This window comes from Zonotrichia leucophrys, chromosome 10 (genome assembly GCF_028769735.1).
Source record: "Zonotrichia leucophrys gambelii isolate GWCS_2022_RI chromosome 10, RI_Zleu_2.0, whole genome shotgun sequence".
Taxonomy (NCBI): domain Eukaryota; kingdom Metazoa; phylum Chordata; class Aves; order Passeriformes; family Passerellidae; genus Zonotrichia; species Zonotrichia leucophrys.
Window position 1 is genome coordinate 5,869,599 of NC_088180.1, and position 20,806 is coordinate 5,890,404.

Consider the following 20,806-nt stretch of genomic DNA (forward strand, 5'->3'; position numbering starts at 1 on the left):
ATTATCTCAGCAGATAAAAGATCCTCATAGAGAGTACTGGCACTCCACATATGTTAGACAGCATCCTCTGAATCAGCCTTCTCAGCCTCTACAGCTTTGGAGGGGAAGTTCTTCCATTACTTTGCTAAATGCTAGAGCAAGCCCAAAATTACATGTGTTTGAGTTCATAAGGCACTACCCAAAGATGAGATACAGAGGATATAACCTGAATACATTTCTCAGAGTTTAATTTAAAAAACAAATCTGTCTTTATTTTATTATGCTGATAACACTGCTTGTCATCAGTATCCTAAGCAAAGTAACTAATTCTGCACAGTAGTGAATTTAAAAATTAAAGGAATAGGTAACCTATCAACTTAATAATGAACTGGATTTCTAAAGGAAGCTATAGATTATGTGTTACTTTCACACCTGCCAATCCAACCTCAAAGAAATACAACTTTGCTGTAGTGAGGGATAGACATAGGTGTTGTCAAGTTGCACCTCTTCAGGAAAGGAAGGAAGAATTGGTGCAAATGAAAAAAGTGCATTGGTATCAGTTTGCTGAGGTATATTAGCCTAAAATTTGTGAGTATACACTACAGGAGTGTCTTTGGACTTGATGCACTGAATAATTGACGTTTTTCTTCTGAAGGAGTACAAAGTTTGGAGACAGAAATCTCCCCATTATTTTTGTTGGTAAAAAAATATATTCTTATAACCTCAACTGTGTTCTTATAAAATCTTAAAATCACAAAGAAGAGTAGATGATATAGGAAATGTATCAAGTTGTGAACAATTACAAAATTTATCTCTCTGCCTTCTCACATACCATGTATTTATTTCTCACTGTGTAAATAGAAGAATAAAATGCTAAGATTCTGATTTGGTAATTGCCAATTTGGTAATAAAAACGCACACCTTTTAAAGTCTGAGTATAGGTTAAAGGCAAAAATTTGAAAGTGTGTGTTGAGAAACTGAAGACTGAAAAGTGAATGTGAAGTGCGATAAAGGGTGGAAACTAGATAAATTGCAGATGGCAAGGAAGTGTTTAAGACAAAAGGATACATGAAAGTATGTGGTGCATATAAAAGATTTGTGATGGAGAGCTATTTTTTTCTCAGGGTCAAGGGTCTGAGGTGTTTAACTGCAATGACCTGTAAATGATGCAGCAGACTGTTGGGTTGTGCAATAGGAGTTGAACAATCTGAGTCCTAATACCTGGCAACTCAAACCTCTTCGAAGTATTTACCTTCGTGCTAAGTTCTGCAATTTGTGCTAAGATGCTCAATAGTTTCAATCAGCCTGATTTCATACGAAATGGTGTCAGCCAGGAAGCATCCACTACAAATAAGCTCTGGCAGTGTTTATTTGACAGTGAAGTCAAATAAGAATGCAATCGACCAACACGTTTTAACAATGCCATTGTTTCATAAAGCGTTTAAGGAAAGACTGAATGTGGCACATGGAGCCATGCTCCACTTGACGCGGTGGTCCTCGGTCATAGGTTGGACTCGATGATCTCAGAGGTGTTTTCCACCCCAATTGATTCTGTGGATATCTACGCTTCCCAATTGCTCACCGGCCTCGGGTAGGTTGATTGATCACCGGCACAGCACCAGCGGCTCCATAGAGCCGTTTGCTCATTTAAAAGGAGCGATGGGAGCAGGAACGCCCCTCACTGCCCGGGCGGGCTCCGGCGGCAGCGGGCGGGGCCGGGGCGGAGCGCGCCGGGGCCAAGATGGCGGCAGCGGCGGCCGCCGAGGCGGTGGAGCTGCGGCTGTCGCGGCAGGAGCGGGAGCTGCGCTGGCTGGCGGCCGAGGTCGGGCGGCTGAAGGAGCCGCAGGAGCTGCACTGCCCCGGCAGCGCCAGCCCCGAGCTGCAGCGGCTGCGGGCCGAGAACGAGAAGCTGCGCTACCGCCTGCTGCACCTGCGCCGCAGCCTGGCGGCCGAGCTGGGCCGGGCGGCGCCGGCGCAGCCCCCGGCCGGCGGAGAGGTAGCGCCGGGAGCGCTCGGAGCGGGGCGGGACGGTGACCCCGGGCGGGCGGGAAGGGACGGGATGGGACAGGGACACTCACGGGGCCGAGCCGCCTGTGCCCAGCCCCCGGGAGCAGAAGCCTGACGCGGTGTCTGCCCGCAGCACGGGGCAGTGGTCTCTGCCCTTGTGCCAAGGCGGCGCGTTCATAAAATTGTTTGGGTTGGGAAAGACCCTAAAGATCATCTTGTTCAAGCCCCTTGCCACGGGCAGGAACATCTTCCACTAGACCAGATTGATCATAGCTCCATCCAGCCTGGCCTTAACACTGCTGGGAATGGGCATCCACAGCATCACTGGGCAACCTGTTCAAGGTGTCACACCATTGTAAATTGCTATGACTGCTCACTCCTCTGGTTTGATCTCCAACGGCCTCTCTGTGGTGATTTTGCTAATGATAGTTGTAGTAGTAAAATTTGGAAAATTTTGTTGAGAGGACTTTGCTTGGTGAGCAGCATTGCTGTGTCTGCTGAACATCAAAAGGATGTAGTTTAGATGTGCCATGAGAAGTCTTTGTACTGAGGACATACCTTCTTCCCTGTAATTGCCTTTCTAGCCCTATATTATACTGATTTGGTTTGTTTTGATGATTGCTGGGAAAAAAAAGGTGATGGTATAATGGGGATATACTTTGTATTCTCACTGTTTTCAGAAAGTCTCCAGTGCAAGTCCAGCTGATGCAGTGAATCAAATTAAAGAGGAAAAGAAAAAGGAAAATGAAGCTGTGAACCAGCACCAGAATGATGTAAGTGGTTCTTTAATACCACATAGTAATACAAGTGGTTTTCAGCCAGGTCAAGAAAAGGCACTCAAATCTGGAATACTTTGCTGTATTTTAAAATCCCAGCTTTTGGGGAGAAAGCTTGCTATAGCACAGAGAAAAAAACCTCACATTATTCAAGAGCTTAATCTTGCATTAGTAGGGTTACTGATACATTATTAAATCTCTACCTTTTATATAACGAAAGGATTTAGGTTATTGGAAAATAAAGCTCATGGTTTTGTGGTGCGTAAGGAGGGTGATGGTTCATGAGCATTCATGATGGCTGAAGGGATGTTGGCAGTATTTCTGTAGTACAATAGAGCTTAATAATTCACCTTAAGCTAAGGTGAGTTTTACTTCTCTCAAAATACAGGAACCTTCATGTGAACTGTCTGGCTTGAATCTGATGCTTTGAATGTAGTGACAGAAGTGGGGGCTTGTTGGAGTGATCCAAATTTCTCCAGGACATCTGCCAAATGCAAATTTTGGGTCAGGAATATAAGCTGCTTTCTGAGGTCCAGCTCACAGACCCATTTAGACCCAGATTGATGAAAGTGCATGGAAAATGACTCTAAAATAGTCAGTAAGTTAGATGGGACTATCCTGTATGTTATTATTTATAAATGCTTTACTGAATTTTAGTGTAAATTCCAGTACAGTTAAATCTGGACAAGTTGGAACCTCTGGGGATGCACCAACACTGTGAATCCTTTTACTCTCTGTCTCACAAATATGTGTATGTGACCGACTTTATGTCTTACAGCTCCAGTGTGTGCCAAGCTTCATAGAAGACAGACTGAAGCTTTATGAAGTACTGAAAAAAGAACATGATGCTTTGCTAGCTTACAGAGCAGTCAACCAGAGCAAACCTATCAAAATTACTCTGACAGATGGGGAGACACTTGAAGGGGAATCTTGGAAAACCACACCATATCAATTAGCTGTAGGAATTAGGTAACGGCACATTCAAGGAGTTGTACTTCTGTAGTGATCAAACTGTTACTATCATTTGTCTCTTACCTTGTTATATAAAATGTATATCATGGTCACTGGGTGGTGGTTCCCTTAAACTGGTTTGCTTGGGAAGCATTGCCACTTCAGCTTCATGTAGTAGAAACAGCTGGTTGCAGTTCTGATGCTTGGGATTCTGTGCTGGGATCATAATGCTTCCAGCTAAATCTGTGGCACTGCTGGGAATTGAGAGACATTTTGTGAGTCAGCAGAATCAGTAGAACCTGTTGTAAGGAGCAGCCTTTCCTCCAGATCCCCAGCACTGAAAAGTGTTAAACAAAACCTCTCAAGACCTTAAGGTTCTAAACCTTAAAAGTAGGCAAGTGTTTAAGAAGACCACAGAAGCAAAAGTTTATGGTCTTCAAGTGCTACAAGATGTGGATGTGATCTTTAGAAATCTAAAGTCTTTTACAAATCTGAACCTAAATATTCTTGTCTCTTGTCTCTTCTGTTTCTGTAGTCAAGTGTTGGCTTCAAACGCAGTCATAGCCAAAGTGAATGGTGAGCTCTGGGATCTGGACCGTCCACTGGAGGGAGATTGTACTCTAGAGCTGCTCACCTTTGATAATGAAGAAGCCAAAGCTGTGAGTAAACACTCTGCTTTCTGCTTGATTAAAGAAACTGATGACATAAAATTGATTGCAGCATTAAGCTTTAAAAATCTTATATTAAAAAAACCCACAAAACTATTCGAGTAATGTATTTCCTGTGATTCAACAAAGATTAAATTCTAAGTGCCTGTAGTCTGAGAGTGAGTAAAATCTGTGTCCTTTTCATCCTTCTCTTTTACATAAACAAGTTATTTCTCAAAGGAGTTAGCACAGAAAGCCTTGATTTGTATGTGAACTTGAAGCAGTCTGTGGTTTGGCTCAGTGCATTTGAAGATCAGATGATGAAAGCAAAGTGAGGCAGTCTCAACTGTTTTCTAAAAGCTATCCAATATTAGACTTGAGCCATAAATAAAATCTACACCCCCTGGTACTGGCACTGTTTATTAGATCCTTAAGTAGACATTTCTAAGTCAATTAAACTGTATGTATACTTAGCAACTTGACTGAGATTTTTTTTAATGGTATTCAATCTGAATCTTATGTTATCCTTATACGCTGGGATTGGACTTCAGGTTTGTCAAAGAATTATTCATGTGATTAAGCTTGTTGGAGACATTTCAGGAGCCTGTCAAGGCTTTATCTTATAGCAGTAGCTCTGAAATAGTCTCTATTAATAAGAAGTCAGAACATCAGACTGGTATTGATCTACTGTGTTGTTGGCTTCTCTGCTGACATTTCAGGTAATGTACTTTACAGACCCATTAATAAATGTACTGAATGTGAACAATGGCAGCCTAACTCACTACATTGCTTTAGATGTGATTAGTGGTGCACAGACTTCATCTGAAATTAACTTCTAAATAAACAAGGTACAGTAATTAAATTGAAGGAATTGTGCAGAGGTAGAGTCATCCTCTTTCAGACTGAACTATGATGGGCCTTTATCTTTTCATTTTGAAGTATTCTAAATGAGTAATACAAAGTTGTTTTACTTCTCTCAAAATTTGAATAACATTGGTTCCAGTCTGTGTCCTACCTGCAGATATCTCTAGTTTGCTTTTTCTTCTTTTTAGTTACACAATGCCATTGACCTCATGGTTTGCTCAGCTGACTTCATTTACAGGTTTATTGGCATTCAAGTGCTCACATTCTTGGAGAGGCCATGGAAGGACATTTTGGGGGCTGCTTATGCTATGGACCACCAATTGAGAATGGATTTCATTATGACATGTATATTGAGGACAGGTAAAATTACAGTGTCTTAGAACTTTAATAGTCCCTATTAAAGATTAGTACTAGAATTATTTTGTTTGTTTCTGCATGTTAAAAGTATAATTCTGACTCTAATATGATTTGAAACATAGTCTTCTATATATACAGTTCAATTGAGTGTGTGTATATATTTAAATTCAGAAGCAGTAAGAGCTGAAGCTGCTCTGTGGAAAAAAATGTAGTGTTTGGGTTGAACTTTCTGAAATTCCTGAGGCAAAAGGGATGGTTTCCTTCAAGAGTCCTGTTTGGTTTCCAGGGGCGACAGTCACTTGTAGAAAGGGCACAAATGTAACTTGTCTAGGTGTTCACTACTTTTCTAATCCTTGTGCACAGCTTTACAATTCTGTTTTTTCCTTGTTTATCCTTCTGTAGGCAGGGAGAATACTGAATCTGCATGAGCTGATAAACTGGCTCTTGGGGCTGGGTTGAGCCTTTTTCCCCCTTGGTTTGTTTTTTTCCTAAATCATATGTGTATTTTGAACTATAGGTCTTCCAGACAGTCAATCATGTCAAAGACTGTTCCAGACATTCAAAGGAATGATTGCAATGGATTTTTCAGGGTGGTACTATCTGTGTTTCTGGGTTTTATGTCTGAAAATACAGCTGATTGTAATTAATTAAGAAAAAAATACTGTGACAAATCACAACACATTCCATGTTTTTCGAATTAGACCATTAGAAAAATGGGAGTACCAAAATAATTAATTTACGTTTCTTTTGCCTGTGTCTTTTTATCTAGAAGTGTATCTAGTACTGAATTCCCACTACTAGAGAACCGTTGTAAAAATATCATAAAAGAGAAACAGCCTTTTGAAAGGCTAGAAGTCAAAAAGGAGATCCTGTTAGACATGTTTAAGGTAAATCTTTAGAGTAGCTGTGAATCTGATGTGGGGTTTTTTTGTTGTTGTTGGTTTGTTTTGATTTGTTTGGGTTTTTGTTTGTTTTGGGGGCTTTTTGTTTTTTTTTTTTTTAGTTAGAAGTATCTTTTACTGATACACTTGCAATATAAGAATGTAATGTTTGAAGAGAATTTTATTATCCATTTTGTTAATGTTTCTGGCTTTTCATGCTTCCACACACAGTATAACAAGTTTAAGTGTCGTATCCTTAATGAGAAGGTGAAGACACCAACTACCACAGTATACAGGTAAAGAAATATACTTGAATGGTATTATTAGGTATTTTTATAGCTAATTAATTTAATTTTAGAGAAAAAATTGGGTTTTTTTATTCTAAGTTCTGAATTCTTGTGTGATTGGGACTATAGTTTGCAAATATTATTGCTGCATAGGTATAGTGTGATTTTCTTTCTCTACTGGGACAGATTAGGTCTCAATTTGTGGACAAATGTCAAATCCAGTTTTTATTTATCCCCTCTGGTTTCAGTAGACTGATTAAAATAAGTTGCCATCTCCGACATTGTCTTGATGCATAATGTGTAGAGCTAATTCTAGCTCAATGTGGGGTGAGGAACCTGCTCATTCAGTTACTTGTTAGTTGGTTGGAAAATGGCAACATCATTTTCTGTTTGATGTGCATACTTTAAAATTTCCTGGCCAACTTGAACAAGTTCACATATGGAACTGTATGAATTGGCAAATGTGAAATGATGCTCTTGAAAATGGATCAGTTGTTCTGAGCATTTACTGAGTGAATATTTCACTTCAGGTAGAAAGCACAGTTACATTTAAGGTGCACTGAGTTTGCTGCATTGTGCATATTTATATTTGCTGGCATGTTTGAATGAGTCCAACATGAACTTGTGTGTCATTAGTGAATGTATTGAAAAATGTTGGGTTGCTTGGAAATGAACACTCTTTTTGTTTTGGCATGTAGATGTGGTCCATTGATTGATCTCTGCAAGGGACCACATGTGAGACACACTGGTAAAATTAAGGCCCTTAAAATAGTTAAGGTAAGTTGAAATTAACTGTGCATCAAAATGAAATAAATTGTCTGTTGATTTATTTATATGTGTATTTTTCCTGATCTGACTGTACTAGGATTGGTCCTTTGTGTAGTTTTCTTTGCTTACTGTACAATAGTTCTTCATTTCTTTCCCAGTTCCCATTGTACAAGTAGAACTACTGACTTTAGTTGTTGATCTGTGTCTGACATTTACTGATTCTTGGCTAAGGCAGTAGTACCTCAGTGGAAGTTACCAGCATGTTTTTATCAGAGTATTAGTGTAGTAACCTGCTCATTTAGACTGATGAAGAGCACTGCAAAACTACTCTAGCTAGTGGTGACAGATGAGCTGTGGAGCCAATTCTGCTGTGTGCAGGAGGGAAGAGCAGCCTCAGTCCTTGTGGCAGGACTGTGCCACTGCCTCCCCTCAGCACTGCACTTCACAGCACAAGGGTCCTGCTTAGTCTGATTGCAAGGGGGTGTACATGCTCTGTTCTGCAGTAAGTTAACATTAAGGTACTCACTGGGTCCGAAAAACAGTATTTTGACCTTGTCAGGTACAGGAGATCAAGTGGACCTCAGCAGGTCTGCAAGTGCTGCTGTTAAAAAATGGCATTGCTTCCAGGGAAGCCAGAGACAGTGTTTGCAGAGGCCTCTGAATGTGTGTTGTAGTTTAAGTTACTCACAGATCCTACTTTTGGTAACCTTATTAGACTGAGCTCTTTGGAACATTCATCACTGTGGCTTTTCCTGGCTTCCAAACTGAAGTGTGTGGAACTCTTGAGTTCTGGGGATTGAGTTGGTAGAGGGTTAAAACTGCTCAGATTTAATTGTGCAAGTTAGGTTTGGTTTGCTGTTCTTGTTTTCCTACTGCATTATGTTTTCAATGTAAACAACTCCTGTCTCTTTAAAAGCCATAACATGAAAAAAATAAAATACGCCATGATGTGAGTTAAAACAAGGTACCTAAGCAGAATAAAATAGGATTTGACCTGTCACTTCTGCTTGTCTTCTGTATTAGTATGCTGACTAAAAGGCACTGCAAGTCTCTTTGTATTACAAACAAAAGCTGAAGGACTGCATATAAATCTTTTCCCAAGGAAAAATGCAATAATGTTCAAATGGGTTAGTGTTTATCCCTCTTTCCCTGACATTATGTAATATTATCCTAAAGTATGGGTTGTGTGTATCAGAGTTCCTCTACATATTGGGAAGGAAAATCTGACATGGAAACTCTGCAGAGAATATATGGAATATCCTTTCCTGATAACAAAATGATGAAGGAATGGGAAAGAGTCCAGGAAGAAGCCAAAAACCGGGATCATAGGAAAATTGGAAAGGTACACTATTCCACTGTCTACTTTTTATACTTCTGTTGTAGAATTTATTCTCTTCTCTTGTATTTTAGTTTTGGTTTGGTTTTTTGTTGTTGTTGTTTTTTGACAGTTTTAAGGGGAGCCAGTTCTCTGTGCTTCTTGGTGTCACTTATATTTTAAAATTTTAGTTCTACAAACTCATGACTTGCATATGAGTGTTAAACTAATGTTGGGAAGAAGTTAATGGCTTTAGTCCCTTAGTTTAGGGATATAAACCTTAAACCTATTAATGTAGAGTCTTTTCAGATCCTACCTACACCACTCTGTTTTTCACAGAAGAGAATTTATTTAGAAATTGTGTAAATAACATGGTTTGGTCATTCTTTATAATTGGTGGAAATTTGGGGAAATGTGTGTTTACATGGTCAAAGAATCAAATGGAATTTGGTGTTCTTACAATCTCTAGGAGTAAGAACTGCACGTCAATTAACTTGTCTTGCTGAGAAATTTTAGACCATAAATCATCTTGTTGCTGTAATGTCCCATCTTTGCAAGCAGTGTCTTGATATGTGTGAAGTAGTTACATTCTGCAATTCTCTCTGAATTGCTATTAGAGCATTCTGGTTTGGATTTACCTAGGAGCAAGAACTCTTCTTCTTTCATGATTTGAGTCCTGGAAGCTGCTTTTTCCTCCCTAGAGGTGCCTTTCTGTATAACACTCTGGTGGATTTCATACGGGTGAGTATGTCCTGATGTTACTGATACAAGTCCTGACAACTTGATTGTCATTTGTTGTTAAATGATAGGCCATTCATAGTGCTGAGCTGGCCACAGAAAGAGAAGCATCTATGTATGTAAACATATACAAGATTTTTACAAGGATTATAAAAATTTAACCTTTTTGAAAATAAGGCAGAGTGAAGCTGTGTTTTTTCAATTGTGCCAACTCCACATGTGCAGTAGTCCTATTGTGTCCCTGTAAATTGCCATCATAATACCACAGTTGAAAAGAATCAAGCTGTTGCTTGTCAAAAGCTCTCTCACCTTTTCAACGTTGCATTTGCTGTCCAGGGGGAATATCGCAGGCGCAATTTCACTGAAGTCGTGTCTCCAAACGTCTTCAACAGTAAACTCTGGGAAGCTTCAGGACACTGGCAGCACTACAGTGAAAATATGTTCTCATTTGAGATTGAGAAGGAAACCTTTGCCCTTAAACCCATGAATTGTCCAGGACACTGGTTTGTACTCTCAACTGGAAAATGTCTCATTTTATGGCATTTATCCTTTTTGGGGCTGAGGAGGAATAAAAGGAGTATTAATACACACAGTAATGTGTGTATGCAGTAAGTCTGCACTGAGCTGGGTTTGTGCCTGCTAATACTAGTCTGTACCACTAGTAAATATGAGTTCTGTGGGATAGAGGTGGGCATCAGATGTGGTGTTCCAAGAAGAGTATGGATTAACCAGTCTTGATTTACTCTTGCAGTGTTTTTTTTCCTCAGTGATCTTTAGCAGTACACTGAGTAGTGTGCTCCTTGTGTTTGCCTGTCTTTCAGGATGTAGACACTCTGAATGAGTAAATAGTTAAAATGTGATTACTGTCTGTACAGAGCTTTGTTTGTTTCTGTGTTGCTTAGATCTCCTGTAAGAAGGGTAAAAGGAAGGTTCTTCCTTGTTCCTTTCAGCTTGATGTTTGCCCATCGGCCCCGATCCTGGAGGGAATTGCCTCTTAGACTGGCAGACTTTGGAGTTCTTCACCGAAATGAGCTCTCAGGCACTCTGAGTGGTTTGACTCGTGTGAGGCGCTTCCAGCAAGATGATGCTCACATCTTTTGCACAATGGAACAGGTAAAAAGAAAAAAGGCGCCTTCCACATCCCCACCAGTCAACCAAAATACCCCTTCCCTCTCTTAGTGCAAACTAACAGTAAGCAAGACAAAAATCCCCAAAGTATTTCAACTCTTGATTCTTCCATTGTATAGTGTAAAGCTGCTTTTGGTTGTTTTTTTCTAGGTGCTTCATTTTATTTAGAAAGATGCATTGGGTAGGTAAACCCCAGAAAGTAAGATTTGTTGCATTTTCCATCTCCCTCTGCAAAAAAAAAAAGCAGTTGATCCCATTGTTTTCTATAGTAATGCTGAATAAAAACTTTATTTTGTCAGTAATGCCATAAATTTTAGTGGAACTACAGGTAAAAATTGATTTACTTTAGTTCAAGATACAATTTGACTCCAGAACCTCACGCTTAACAAAAATACCACTTTTCTTGCCATGCTATGAAGCCACAACACCTCAGGTCTTTCTTTGGCCATTAAATGGATTTGGGTTCCTTGGATGTCATTTTCAAGTGGCTTTTAATTCTTTCTTATGTTCTTCTTATGAGGAATTCAGTATCTTCAATTACATTTTTATGTAAGTCAATTTTAACCTATTTAATATGTTTTATATTTAAGATTGAAGAGGAAATTAAGGACTGCCTTGATTTCTTGAAGTCAGTGTACGCTGTCTTTGGCTTTACCTTTCAACTACATCTTTCTACAAGACCAGAAAATTATCTTGGAGATTTAGAGATCTGGGATCATGCAGAAAAGGTGATTAATTTAAAAGCAAACAAACCAACCCCTTAATATATGTACTTACAGAGATAGATATTTAACCGAGTTCTTCCATGCTGCATGGGGAAATTGCTTAAATCACATGCTAAATACTGCCCCTGGATTCTTGTAGGAAAATAGCACATTAAATCTGAAGTTTCTATAGAAAATCAGAACTTTCAGATTCTTACCTTGCCCCTTACCTTGAACTAGTTAAATTTCTATTTTTTTTTTCTGATTAATCATTATATTTATACAAGGAACCACTATTTCCACATTATTTATCACAAATGAACAAATGCTTGAACAACAGAGGTTGTGCTGCCTTTTGACTCCTTTTGAATTTCAAAGGCAATTGCTTTGACTTGTAGTAATTAGAGGCCCTTCTATACCTTTTTAATTACTCTCTCATTATTATGATTAGCAACTTCAGAACAGCTTGAATGACTTTGGAGAGCAATGGAGTTTGAATCCAGGAGATGGAGCATTTTATGGCCCTAAGGTTAGTGAGTCAGCATTTCAGTATAACTTTGGGATGGACAGAAATGCAGATGTACTGCAGGCAGACTGTATTTAGTAACTGTGTCATTTTGCTTCACAGATTGATATTAAAATCAAAGATGCAATTGGCAGGTACCATCAGTGTGCCACCATCCAGCTTGACTTCCAGCTACCCATTCGCTTTAATCTTACTTATGTTGGGTGAGTGGTTCAGCTGAATATCTTCCTTTTTAAAATGAAATTAAACAATAGCTTTCATTATCTGCAATTCCCATTATGTACTAATGCTATATTGCTCATTTAACAAATGATTAGCTTGTAAATCAGTCAGCTGGTAGGCAGAGCAGACACCCCCAGTGGGTAGAGGAGCGAGTCATGAACTTGGAGATATTTTCTCACTGTAATGATAGCTCACTTTGATTGTGAATGCAGGAAAATCTCATTTTCTGTCTTGTCTGCCAATTTTGAAGACAATTGATCACAAGTAATGCTAAAAACCCCTCAGCTGAGTCAGTTTTCTTTTTCAGCCTAGTCATTGTGTCTCCTTGGAATACACAGCACACAAATTCAAGCATGCCCTAAGGAGCAATGTATGTTTGTACTAAGTGGTTCTTTATTTTTGTCTGATTAAATTAGTTAACTTTGAACATAAACCAAGTGCAAACAGCTTTTAGTGAAAATCTGTCTGGTTTCCAGCTAAGCCCACTGAGGAAATTAATTTTAGTGCCACGTTGACGTGAATACTCATTTTCTGGGTTGTATTTTTGCAAATCGTGTTTGACTTTTGCATATTTTGAAGATGGGGAGATAGATAAGAATTTGTAATTTTTTGGTCCTGTGGTATATTCTACAGTAGATTTCTTAGCTTTTATGATAAGTGATAATATTATTATGAACTGGCTTTTTTTTAAAAAGCCAGTTTTTTAAAATTTCAGGATTGTAATTTAAGTAATGAAAAGTAAGGGCAGGTAAGTTCCTTTACAACAAAATAAAAGCAAGTCCTAATGGAAAGGGAGTGCAAGGAAGAACATAAAATATTAAAATGCACAAAAATGGTGCTGAGTCAGTCAAGTGTCTTCTCAAGTTTAAGAGTGTGTCTCTGCCACTAGCTGCAGGCATGATTATTTTAAATTAGAATTTCTTTAAAAGCCCAGCTGACTTGAAGTACATTTTTAATAAAACCAGTAGACTTCTCATAAGTATAACTAAAATTTGTCTTTATGTTAAAAGTAGAATCAAAAATATTAGTAAGATTACATGTGTGTGAGCTAAGATAACTTTATTTTTAAACAAAAACCTTCTTTTTTTCAGTAAGGATGGTGATGACAAGAAAAGGCCAGTGATTATTCACAGAGCTATTTTGGGATCTGTGGAGAGAATGATAGCTATTCTAGCAGAAAATTATGGAGGAAAATGGTATGTGGAAATCTAAGACTTTAACAGTTCTAACAAATGGAATGCTAAGAAGACTTTAACAATGTAGAAACTGCATATCCTTCCTATTGTCCCGTATATTATAATGCAAAAATAATAACCCTAAAATTTTCTCAAAATTAGTAAGATTACAAGAAAAGTCAGGTTTTCTGGTCTGAGTTGTATGATATCCATACAATTTCATGAGGCTGCAGACAAAAAAATTAAAAAAGCAGAAATAGGAATTGTAATTGAATGTGTAAGTCCTGCATTATTCTTGTTCCTTTTTTCTTCAAAATTGTGCTTGTGTACCAGCAGGATGTCAGATGTATGTAAAGCAATTATTTGTGTATACACAGGCATTAAGTAATTGTAATATGTGAAATATTTTTGTACTTCTAAGATTGTTCCTTTCATCTTGGATAAGATCTGGAAGTATTTCTTCATGAGTGTATTTAAAGTACTAAGGAAAAGTTAATTCTTGTTTTCAGTCACCTGACTGTCCATCTTCACTGTTAAGTAACAGATAAAAGTGAAAATTATGCAGAAAAGAATTCTGTTTCAAGTTGTGAAGTCATGTGGGAAGAAACCAGAAGGTCCAACTTCCCAATATGTCATTTTACTGCAATCAATTTGCTATTTTGTGTGAGCTTGAAATGAGGGAGAATGCACTATCCAGCAGCCTTAGCTAACATAAATAATTCTATACAGAAATGATTATTGTGGAACATGGCTGTGGCTGTGAGTGGAAATGTAAAATGCACCTTTGTTTCCTGTGTCCCGTGCTGGCCAGGCCGCTGTGGCTGTCTCCACGGCAGGTGATGGTTGTGCCTGTGGGCCCCACCTCGGAGCAGTACGCCCAGCAGGTGAGAGCACAGCTTGTCTCCTTGTGCCTGCAGGCACATTGCAGAGATCCTTTGTGCTTGTCCTAGAGCAGGGAATTAATGTGCCATAACTCTGGAGACATGGTGGGGGAGAGAGGTCAGTTTTTCGATATAAAAGTTTCTGTCCAAAATTTGTGTATGTCTGAGTAAGGGGTATGCAACTTCGAGTATTTTGGGTTCTTTAATTATGTGCATACTTCTGTAATTATTCAAGGATGAAGCATCCTGGATGACAAACCTTATGTAACTAATGCTTCATTACAGCACTCTCAGCTCTAAGTAGGCAGAGCCAGTTTCTTCCATTTCCCACCATGTGTATTATTGATTACATCCCTTTTGAACCATGGTGGGTTTTACACCTGTCCCATGCTCTCCTTTTAATGCAAGAATAAGTGTGTTTGTTCCTACTCCCCTTTGTTCTTTCTCTGAGAACATTTTTTGACATGCAGTAGCAGAGCAGCACGTGTTTGATATAGATGTTATCTTCTATTGTCTCCCAGCTGGAGTGCTGCTGTGTGTGCAGGTTTATTCAGATAACTTCATCACTGAAATTGTTATAATCATCCACAAGAACAAAATTATGCATATGCATTAGTTAATTATTGAAAGAAGTCAATAACTGCAGCATTTACAAATGTATGTTGTAAACTATATAGTAATACTAAGAGGGTTTTGGTTTCTTTGGATTTTTTTTTTTTTTTTAGGTTTGCAACCAGTTTTTTGAAGCAGGATTTATGTCAGATGTGGATCTAGATCAAAGTTGCACATTAAACAAGAAAATTAGAAATGCACAGCTGGCTCAGTATAACTTCATTTTAGGTAATTACAGCATCTTACATTTCTGAATATCATTTAAGTTCTAATGTTGGACAAAGTTTGTTCTAGGCTCATTTTCTAATGTAGATTGTGTAATATTTTGTGCTATGTCTTGCAGTGGTTGGAGAAAAGGAGAAAGCAAATAATGCTGTCAATGTACGAACCAGAGACAACAAAGTTCATGGAGAGATTTCAGTATCTTCTACTATTGAAAAACTCAAGAAATTTAAGACTTCACAAATTGCAAACGCAGAAGAAGAATTCTGATGTTGCTGCTAGGAAAAAAAATATTAGCTGCCTATGTGAAATGTTTCTTTTTTCCTGCACAGCAGTGATGCTCATCTAAGAGAATTTTCAGTTCATGGATACACAAACTAAGCAAATGGAGCACTGTTGGTGCTCCAGGAAAAGCATGAGAGGACAGATGCACCTGCCAGTTCCTTTAACAATCGCATGGGTTTCCAATCTGCCTGAATTGCAGAATGCTGATTTAGGAAGTCCTACACCTCTGATGTGGTGGGTTTGCTGTGGAAATAAGTCAGGGCTGTACCATGGTGGGGATCAGGAGGCTGGGAAGGACAGGGGAGATGCTGGGGGTGCTGAGCTCCCTCAGTCACGGAGCAGGTACCTGACTGTGACCTGGCATCCTGAGCCTGGCAGTGCACACGTGCCTCAGGAGCAGTTTGCATTAGGTTTTCTTCTAGCTCCAGATGCTAACAAAAATTTGGGGGGAGATTGAATAGCTTGATTGTTTCAGAATGAGTGTTCAGAGACTGTGAATGCACTGGAGTCTTTGTTGGAATTCTCAGTGTAAAAGGCACTCGTGGAGCTGGTGGGATGGCTGGTTGCTGTGATGGTGGTTGCCAAGAGTGCAGTTCAATTACTATAACTTTGTGTGAAGTGTTTTATTTTTTTTCCCTCTGTTTGCTGCTGTTTTGGCTTTTTACTAAAACAAAAAAGTAAACTTTGAAAAACCTTTCTGTGTGTAGTTTATTATTTTATTTGCTACAAGTAGTTAGGATGCTGAAAAGGAGCAGAGGAAAATTTTAATTTTATAACAGTAAGCTGGACTTGAAGCTGGCCATATTTCTGTTTTGTTTATGCTTAGAAATTATTTTTAAAGCTGCTGTTGCAGGCAATTGAGCTGGATTTTTTTAGAGATTGATTTTGACCATTTTTTTCACTTTAATATGCTGTTATTTAGTTAATAGACTTAAATAGTGTTAAGTGTATTGCTCAGTTACGTAAGCTATACAGCTCTAATTGTGATTTAAATATCACAGCCGTGAAGCAGAAACTACAATTTAGTGTGTAAATATTAACACAAATACAAAGCTTATGTTTTGCTTTTGCCTCACACTCGTGCAGATCTGTGTTTAATAGGTCTGTGTTTGGTTTTGTATTTGTGGATCTGTTTTTATCTCCTTGTAAAAGAAAAGGGGGAAAAGCAAACATTGAAGGAGCAATGGGAACGCTTTCTGTTCCGCTTGACAGAATTAACGCGGGGAGTGGCGGGCGATTTTTATTTCTGTATTTTATACATACCTACATTTTTATGGACGATGTACTGAGCCTGCAGCATTGAGGTTCTGAGGGTGTTTAGGATGTTTCAGAGCGAATTTCGGGTTTTGCCGTGTCCGCTCCCGTGAGGGGCCGCCCTGGCACCGCCCTCAGCCGGCCCGGCCCCGCCCCCTGCCCGCCCCCTGGCGGCGGCGCGGGGCCCGCCGGCCGCACCAAGATGGCGGCGCGGTGGTGGCGGCGCGCCCTGCGCGGGCTCTGCGGGGCCGCGCTGTTCCTGTCACAGCTCTCCATCCTCTCGGGCCGCGGTGAGCGCGGCCACAGGGCCGAGACAGGGCGGCGGGGGTGGGAGAAGGGCCAGAGGCTCCGGCTGGGCCTCGGGTGGGGACGGCTGCTCCTGCGGCCAGGACTGAGCGCGGGTCCGGCTGCGGAGGCGGCGGTGCCCGCGGTGGGGTGAGGATCGCTGCCCCTTCCCTGACTGAGGGCGAAGCGGGTGTTTGGGCATGGCCGCATTTCGTTGTGCCGGCTCTGCGGGGTTCGGGCTGAGGCGCTCGGTGTGAGGGCAGAAGACGGGCCAGGCCCCGCTCGCCGGCTCGTGTGCTGCTTTATTACACAGCACCTTTTGTACCTGCTCTCTGTCGCGAGCGTGTGTGATTGAGAACGTCCTGGGGCTCCTCGGCGCGGTCAGGGTGGGTGGTGTGACAAAGCCGCCTTTCCTTTCCTCCACCCTGGCCGGGGTGAGGGCTCGGCACTGCTGGCGCATCGCGGCTGTCCCAGCCCTCAGCCGGCGGCTCCCGCAGGGAGCAGCGCGCAGCGCCCGCACGGACACGGCCGTGCCTCCCGAGCGGCTCCTCTGCTCCATCCTTCTGTTAAAGAACAGCTTGTATTGCTTCTTTAAATGGTATTGTTCAGTAGAAAACCCTGTGTCAAATCTGCTTTCTGAGCAGTGCTTTTAATTCTCATGAATCAAAAAATAAGATTGGATGGAAATAAATGTAGTTCCTTGTCTTAAAGGAACAATTCCATACTAATGCTCTTTCTAGTATTTAACACAAATATCCCGCTATTAGTAGAACAGGAAAACAGATTTTTTTTTTTAATCTCATTACACTTTCCACTTCATTTTCATATCAGAGTGCTGAAATCACACTGTTTCTGAAGATGAAGTTTGTTTTAGAAATGTTACTTTCTCCATTGTTTTTGTCTTGTAGCGGGATCTTTGATGACGACAAAGCTTTCACAGCCACAGTCTACACTGGCAAAAAGCCTAACTTCAACAAGTACAAATGCTCCCTATTTTAAAGCAGTAGGTAAGTTGTTATGTTTCTTTTGGTTGTTATTCGTGGATCCTTCTCAGTCTTGAGTCCAAAAGTTCTTAAACTGGGTCTTAGAAACTACATGATTTCACAGTGGTAAAGAAGCGTTGCAGTGTAACACATTATTAATTACTCTTCAATGACCCCACCAATTACTTTGGGTTATCTAATTAGACAACTGGTCCATATAAGAATTAGAAAATGGTAGGTTAAAGTACCATGGTGGTGTGTGTGGTTTATACCCCTCAGGATGGTGGAAGTTCTTGAAAGACTCCAGCATCCTGCAAGAACTTGCTCCCTGTCCACCATCAGTACAGCTTTGTAGCTCGCTGAGGGTGCACCAGGACTGACAGAAACACTGTTCTTGCTGGCAGTTTAGGAGGGGATTCTGTACACGTGCAAACAGCAAATGGCTGAGGTAGCTGTAGCCCTAATTAGAGCTCAACTCCAAGTAGGTTACCCGTGTCAGCCGCTGCTATTCCTGAAGTGATTACTTGTGCTGAGGAGCGCTGGCTGAGGCGGCACTAATCCCCATCAGCTCAGTCCTGGTGCTGTGCTGGATGCTGGCTGCTGTCCTGCACAGAGCCCTGTGGCTCCTCTGGCTCTCACAGCACAGGATGGGAATGCTGCTCCATGTATAGTGAGGAAAGCCCTTTATGCAGTGTCAGTGCATGTGTTTGTCTATGTGTATGTATAAAATAATGTATATAAATACTTCAGACTATTTAGCTTTTTTTTTTTACTCATGTTCTTAATTCACTTATTGCACATTTCAGAAAGTACAGAAATTCCACCTTACCTGACTAACTGTCCCAGCAACGGGCTTTGCAGTAGGCTGCCACCAGACTGCATGACATGTAACACAAACTATTCCTGTGTATATGGGAAGACAGCTACTTTTGATTGCAGAGTCAAGCCACATGTTCACTGTGTTGTAAGTAACCTGTTACTCTTAACCCCAGATTTAAGTAGTTAAACTGTGGCATCTGGTATTAAAATGCAGAATATTGATATCCAGGTTCTGATGTAGGCAGGTTTGCAGTTCTGTGATGAGTTTGATCACTCACTGTGGGCTGTTGAGGAGGCTGGCTTGCCCTTCCCTGGTTTGCCTTTCTCGCCTTGGATGTTTTCATTACCTGGCCATGCCTTTGAGTTAAACCATTCCAAACATTTTGAGAGTGGGGAGGCTAAATATCTGTCAGAGCACAAACTGACCTTACAGGTAAGACTAAATGAGTCCTCCTTTTGGCAGCAGCCTTAGATTGGAGGAATAAGGAATGTTCAATGTGACTTTGATACCTCTTTGGTGGTTTTCTATTCTGCTCTATAAAAGGTAGCAAACAGAACAAGTGTTCTTTTGCCCAAAATGTCTACTCATGAAATCTAATTTGATACTGCACATTGATTCTTGGTTTTAATACTATTGAAGTAATAGTGCTGTCCTTTTACAGGATGAGAATAACCACGAGCAGGAGAACTTTACAATTAACATGACGTGCCAGTTTTGCTGGCAGCTGGCCACAAGTGATTATGTGTGTACCAATTCCACAAACTGCATGACAGTTTCCTGCCCTCGACAGCGATACAATGCAACCTGCACAGTCCGGGATCACATTCATTGTCTGGGTAAGGTGGGCAAAGCTGGAGTGCTCAAAAGAATTTTCCACATATTTTGTAATGGGGGAATACAAAGATTGTTTATGTCCTTTTGCAATAACAGCTCCTTGATAAATCTACTGAATTTATTGTTGCATTTCATTTTTTAGCATAATAGCAACATCTAACTGTAGACATTGACTTATTGTATTTTTGTATACTGTCACACCAGAGAAAACAGTTCTTTTTATTTTTGTCAACTTCTGTGAGTTAAAATTACTTGAACCTACTAGTGGTCTGATTCTCAGACCACTAATAGAATCAATATCAAGTGTCTCCACAGGCCAATTTAAAAAAAATTATGCTGATTCTGTCCAACTAGGCTTAATTTTCCATCTGTTTGTTCACTGACTTTTCTGATATGGGACCAAGACTGCTGGAACAGAGAACTGCAGGGTATAAATGAGCTTGTGTGTTGACAATTGTTTCTCAGTTAGTGACAACCCTTTGAGACTCCTTTTACAAAAATGTAGTATCTTCTTCCTTGTAATTTTCTTCCTTATAATGTGGTCTTTGTTTATTGCATTAAGGTTTTAATATTTTCTAATGCTTAGGTAACCGTGTCTTTCCTAAGATGCTCTATTGCAACTGGACTGGAGGTTATAAGTGGTCTACTGCCTTGGCACTAAGGTAAGCAGGAACTATTGGATAATGTCCAGCTGAAATAGATTAGTTTTCTTTAAAATTTTCAGGTTCTGTGTTTTTCTGCTTGGTATTTTTTAAAGTTATGCTGGATAATCAGTATTTCAGATAGTCTAGCTTGAAATGGTGGGTGTAGAATGCATGAAGGGTTCACATGCAACAGTGCTGGCTGTCTTCAGCAAACACAGCTGGAGGAAAAACACTTGGGTACCCAAGCTCAGTTCCTCTAAAAATAATAATAATTAATCATATTTTATTCTTTTAGCATCACCCTTGGTGGATTTGGCGCCGATCGTTTCTATTTGGGTCAGTGGCGGGAAGGTCTGGGAAAACTCTTCAGCTTCGGTGGACTTGGAATATGGACACTGATTGATGTGCTGCTAATAGGTGTTGGCTATGTGGGACCTGCAGATGGATCTCTCTATATTTAAATGTGGGTGCAATGTGTTTCTGAGAGGAGTCATTGCCTGCAAAGGGCTCTAAATAAACAAGTGTGGAGGTTTGAGCCTTTAAGGTAGAATGAAGAACAACTGTTTGTTCTATGTGCATACATTTTAATGTACAGTATCTGTACTTGGTTTGCCTTTAACTAAGGTCAAATAAAAGAGTGGATCACTGAGTAAGTTGAAAT

General features: G+C 40.2%; 2 protein-coding genes across 4 annotated transcripts; both read left to right on the forward strand.

Moving 5' to 3' along the window:
* Nucleotides 1–1,720: 1,720 nt before the first annotated feature.
* LOC135452202 (threonine--tRNA ligase 1, cytoplasmic-like) lies at nucleotides 1,721–16,021 on the forward strand. 3 transcript variants are annotated; one of them, XM_064722086.1, is made up of 19 exons: nucleotides 1,721–1,975; nucleotides 2,667–2,759; nucleotides 3,541–3,731; nucleotides 4,249–4,372; nucleotides 5,463–5,584; nucleotides 6,351–6,468; nucleotides 6,694–6,758; nucleotides 7,448–7,526; nucleotides 8,713–8,859; nucleotides 9,475–9,573; nucleotides 9,907–10,073; nucleotides 10,521–10,683; nucleotides 11,289–11,426; nucleotides 11,854–11,931; nucleotides 12,031–12,131; nucleotides 13,242–13,346; nucleotides 14,137–14,209; nucleotides 14,932–15,046; nucleotides 15,162–16,021. In XM_064722086.1, exons 1-19 carry the CDS (start codon nucleotides 1,721–1,723, stop codon nucleotides 15,308–15,310), a joined length of 2,382 nt encoding a protein of 793 aa, XP_064578156.1. In that variant the 3' UTR covers nucleotides 15,311–16,021. The 3 variants fall into 3 exon arrangements, 2 of the variants coding, with proteins under 2 accessions (XP_064578156.1, XP_064578157.1); XR_010441552.1 differs by lacking the exon at nucleotides 14,137–14,209 and having other exon boundaries at nucleotides 15,162–15,259; XM_064722087.1 differs by lacking the exons at nucleotides 14,932–15,046; nucleotides 15,162–16,021 and having other exon boundaries at nucleotides 14,055–14,184.
* A 712-nt stretch (nucleotides 16,022–16,733) lies between these two features.
* On the forward strand, nucleotides 16,734–20,794 carry TM2D3 (TM2 domain containing 3). Its single transcript, XM_064722544.1, has 6 exons — nucleotides 16,734–16,869; nucleotides 17,773–17,871; nucleotides 18,654–18,811; nucleotides 19,329–19,503; nucleotides 20,088–20,163; nucleotides 20,441–20,794. Exons 1-6 carry the CDS (start codon nucleotides 16,782–16,784, stop codon nucleotides 20,604–20,606), a joined length of 762 nt encoding a protein of 253 aa, XP_064578614.1. The 5' UTR covers nucleotides 16,734–16,781; the 3' UTR covers nucleotides 20,607–20,794.
* Nucleotides 20,795–20,806: the final 12 nt, after the last annotated feature.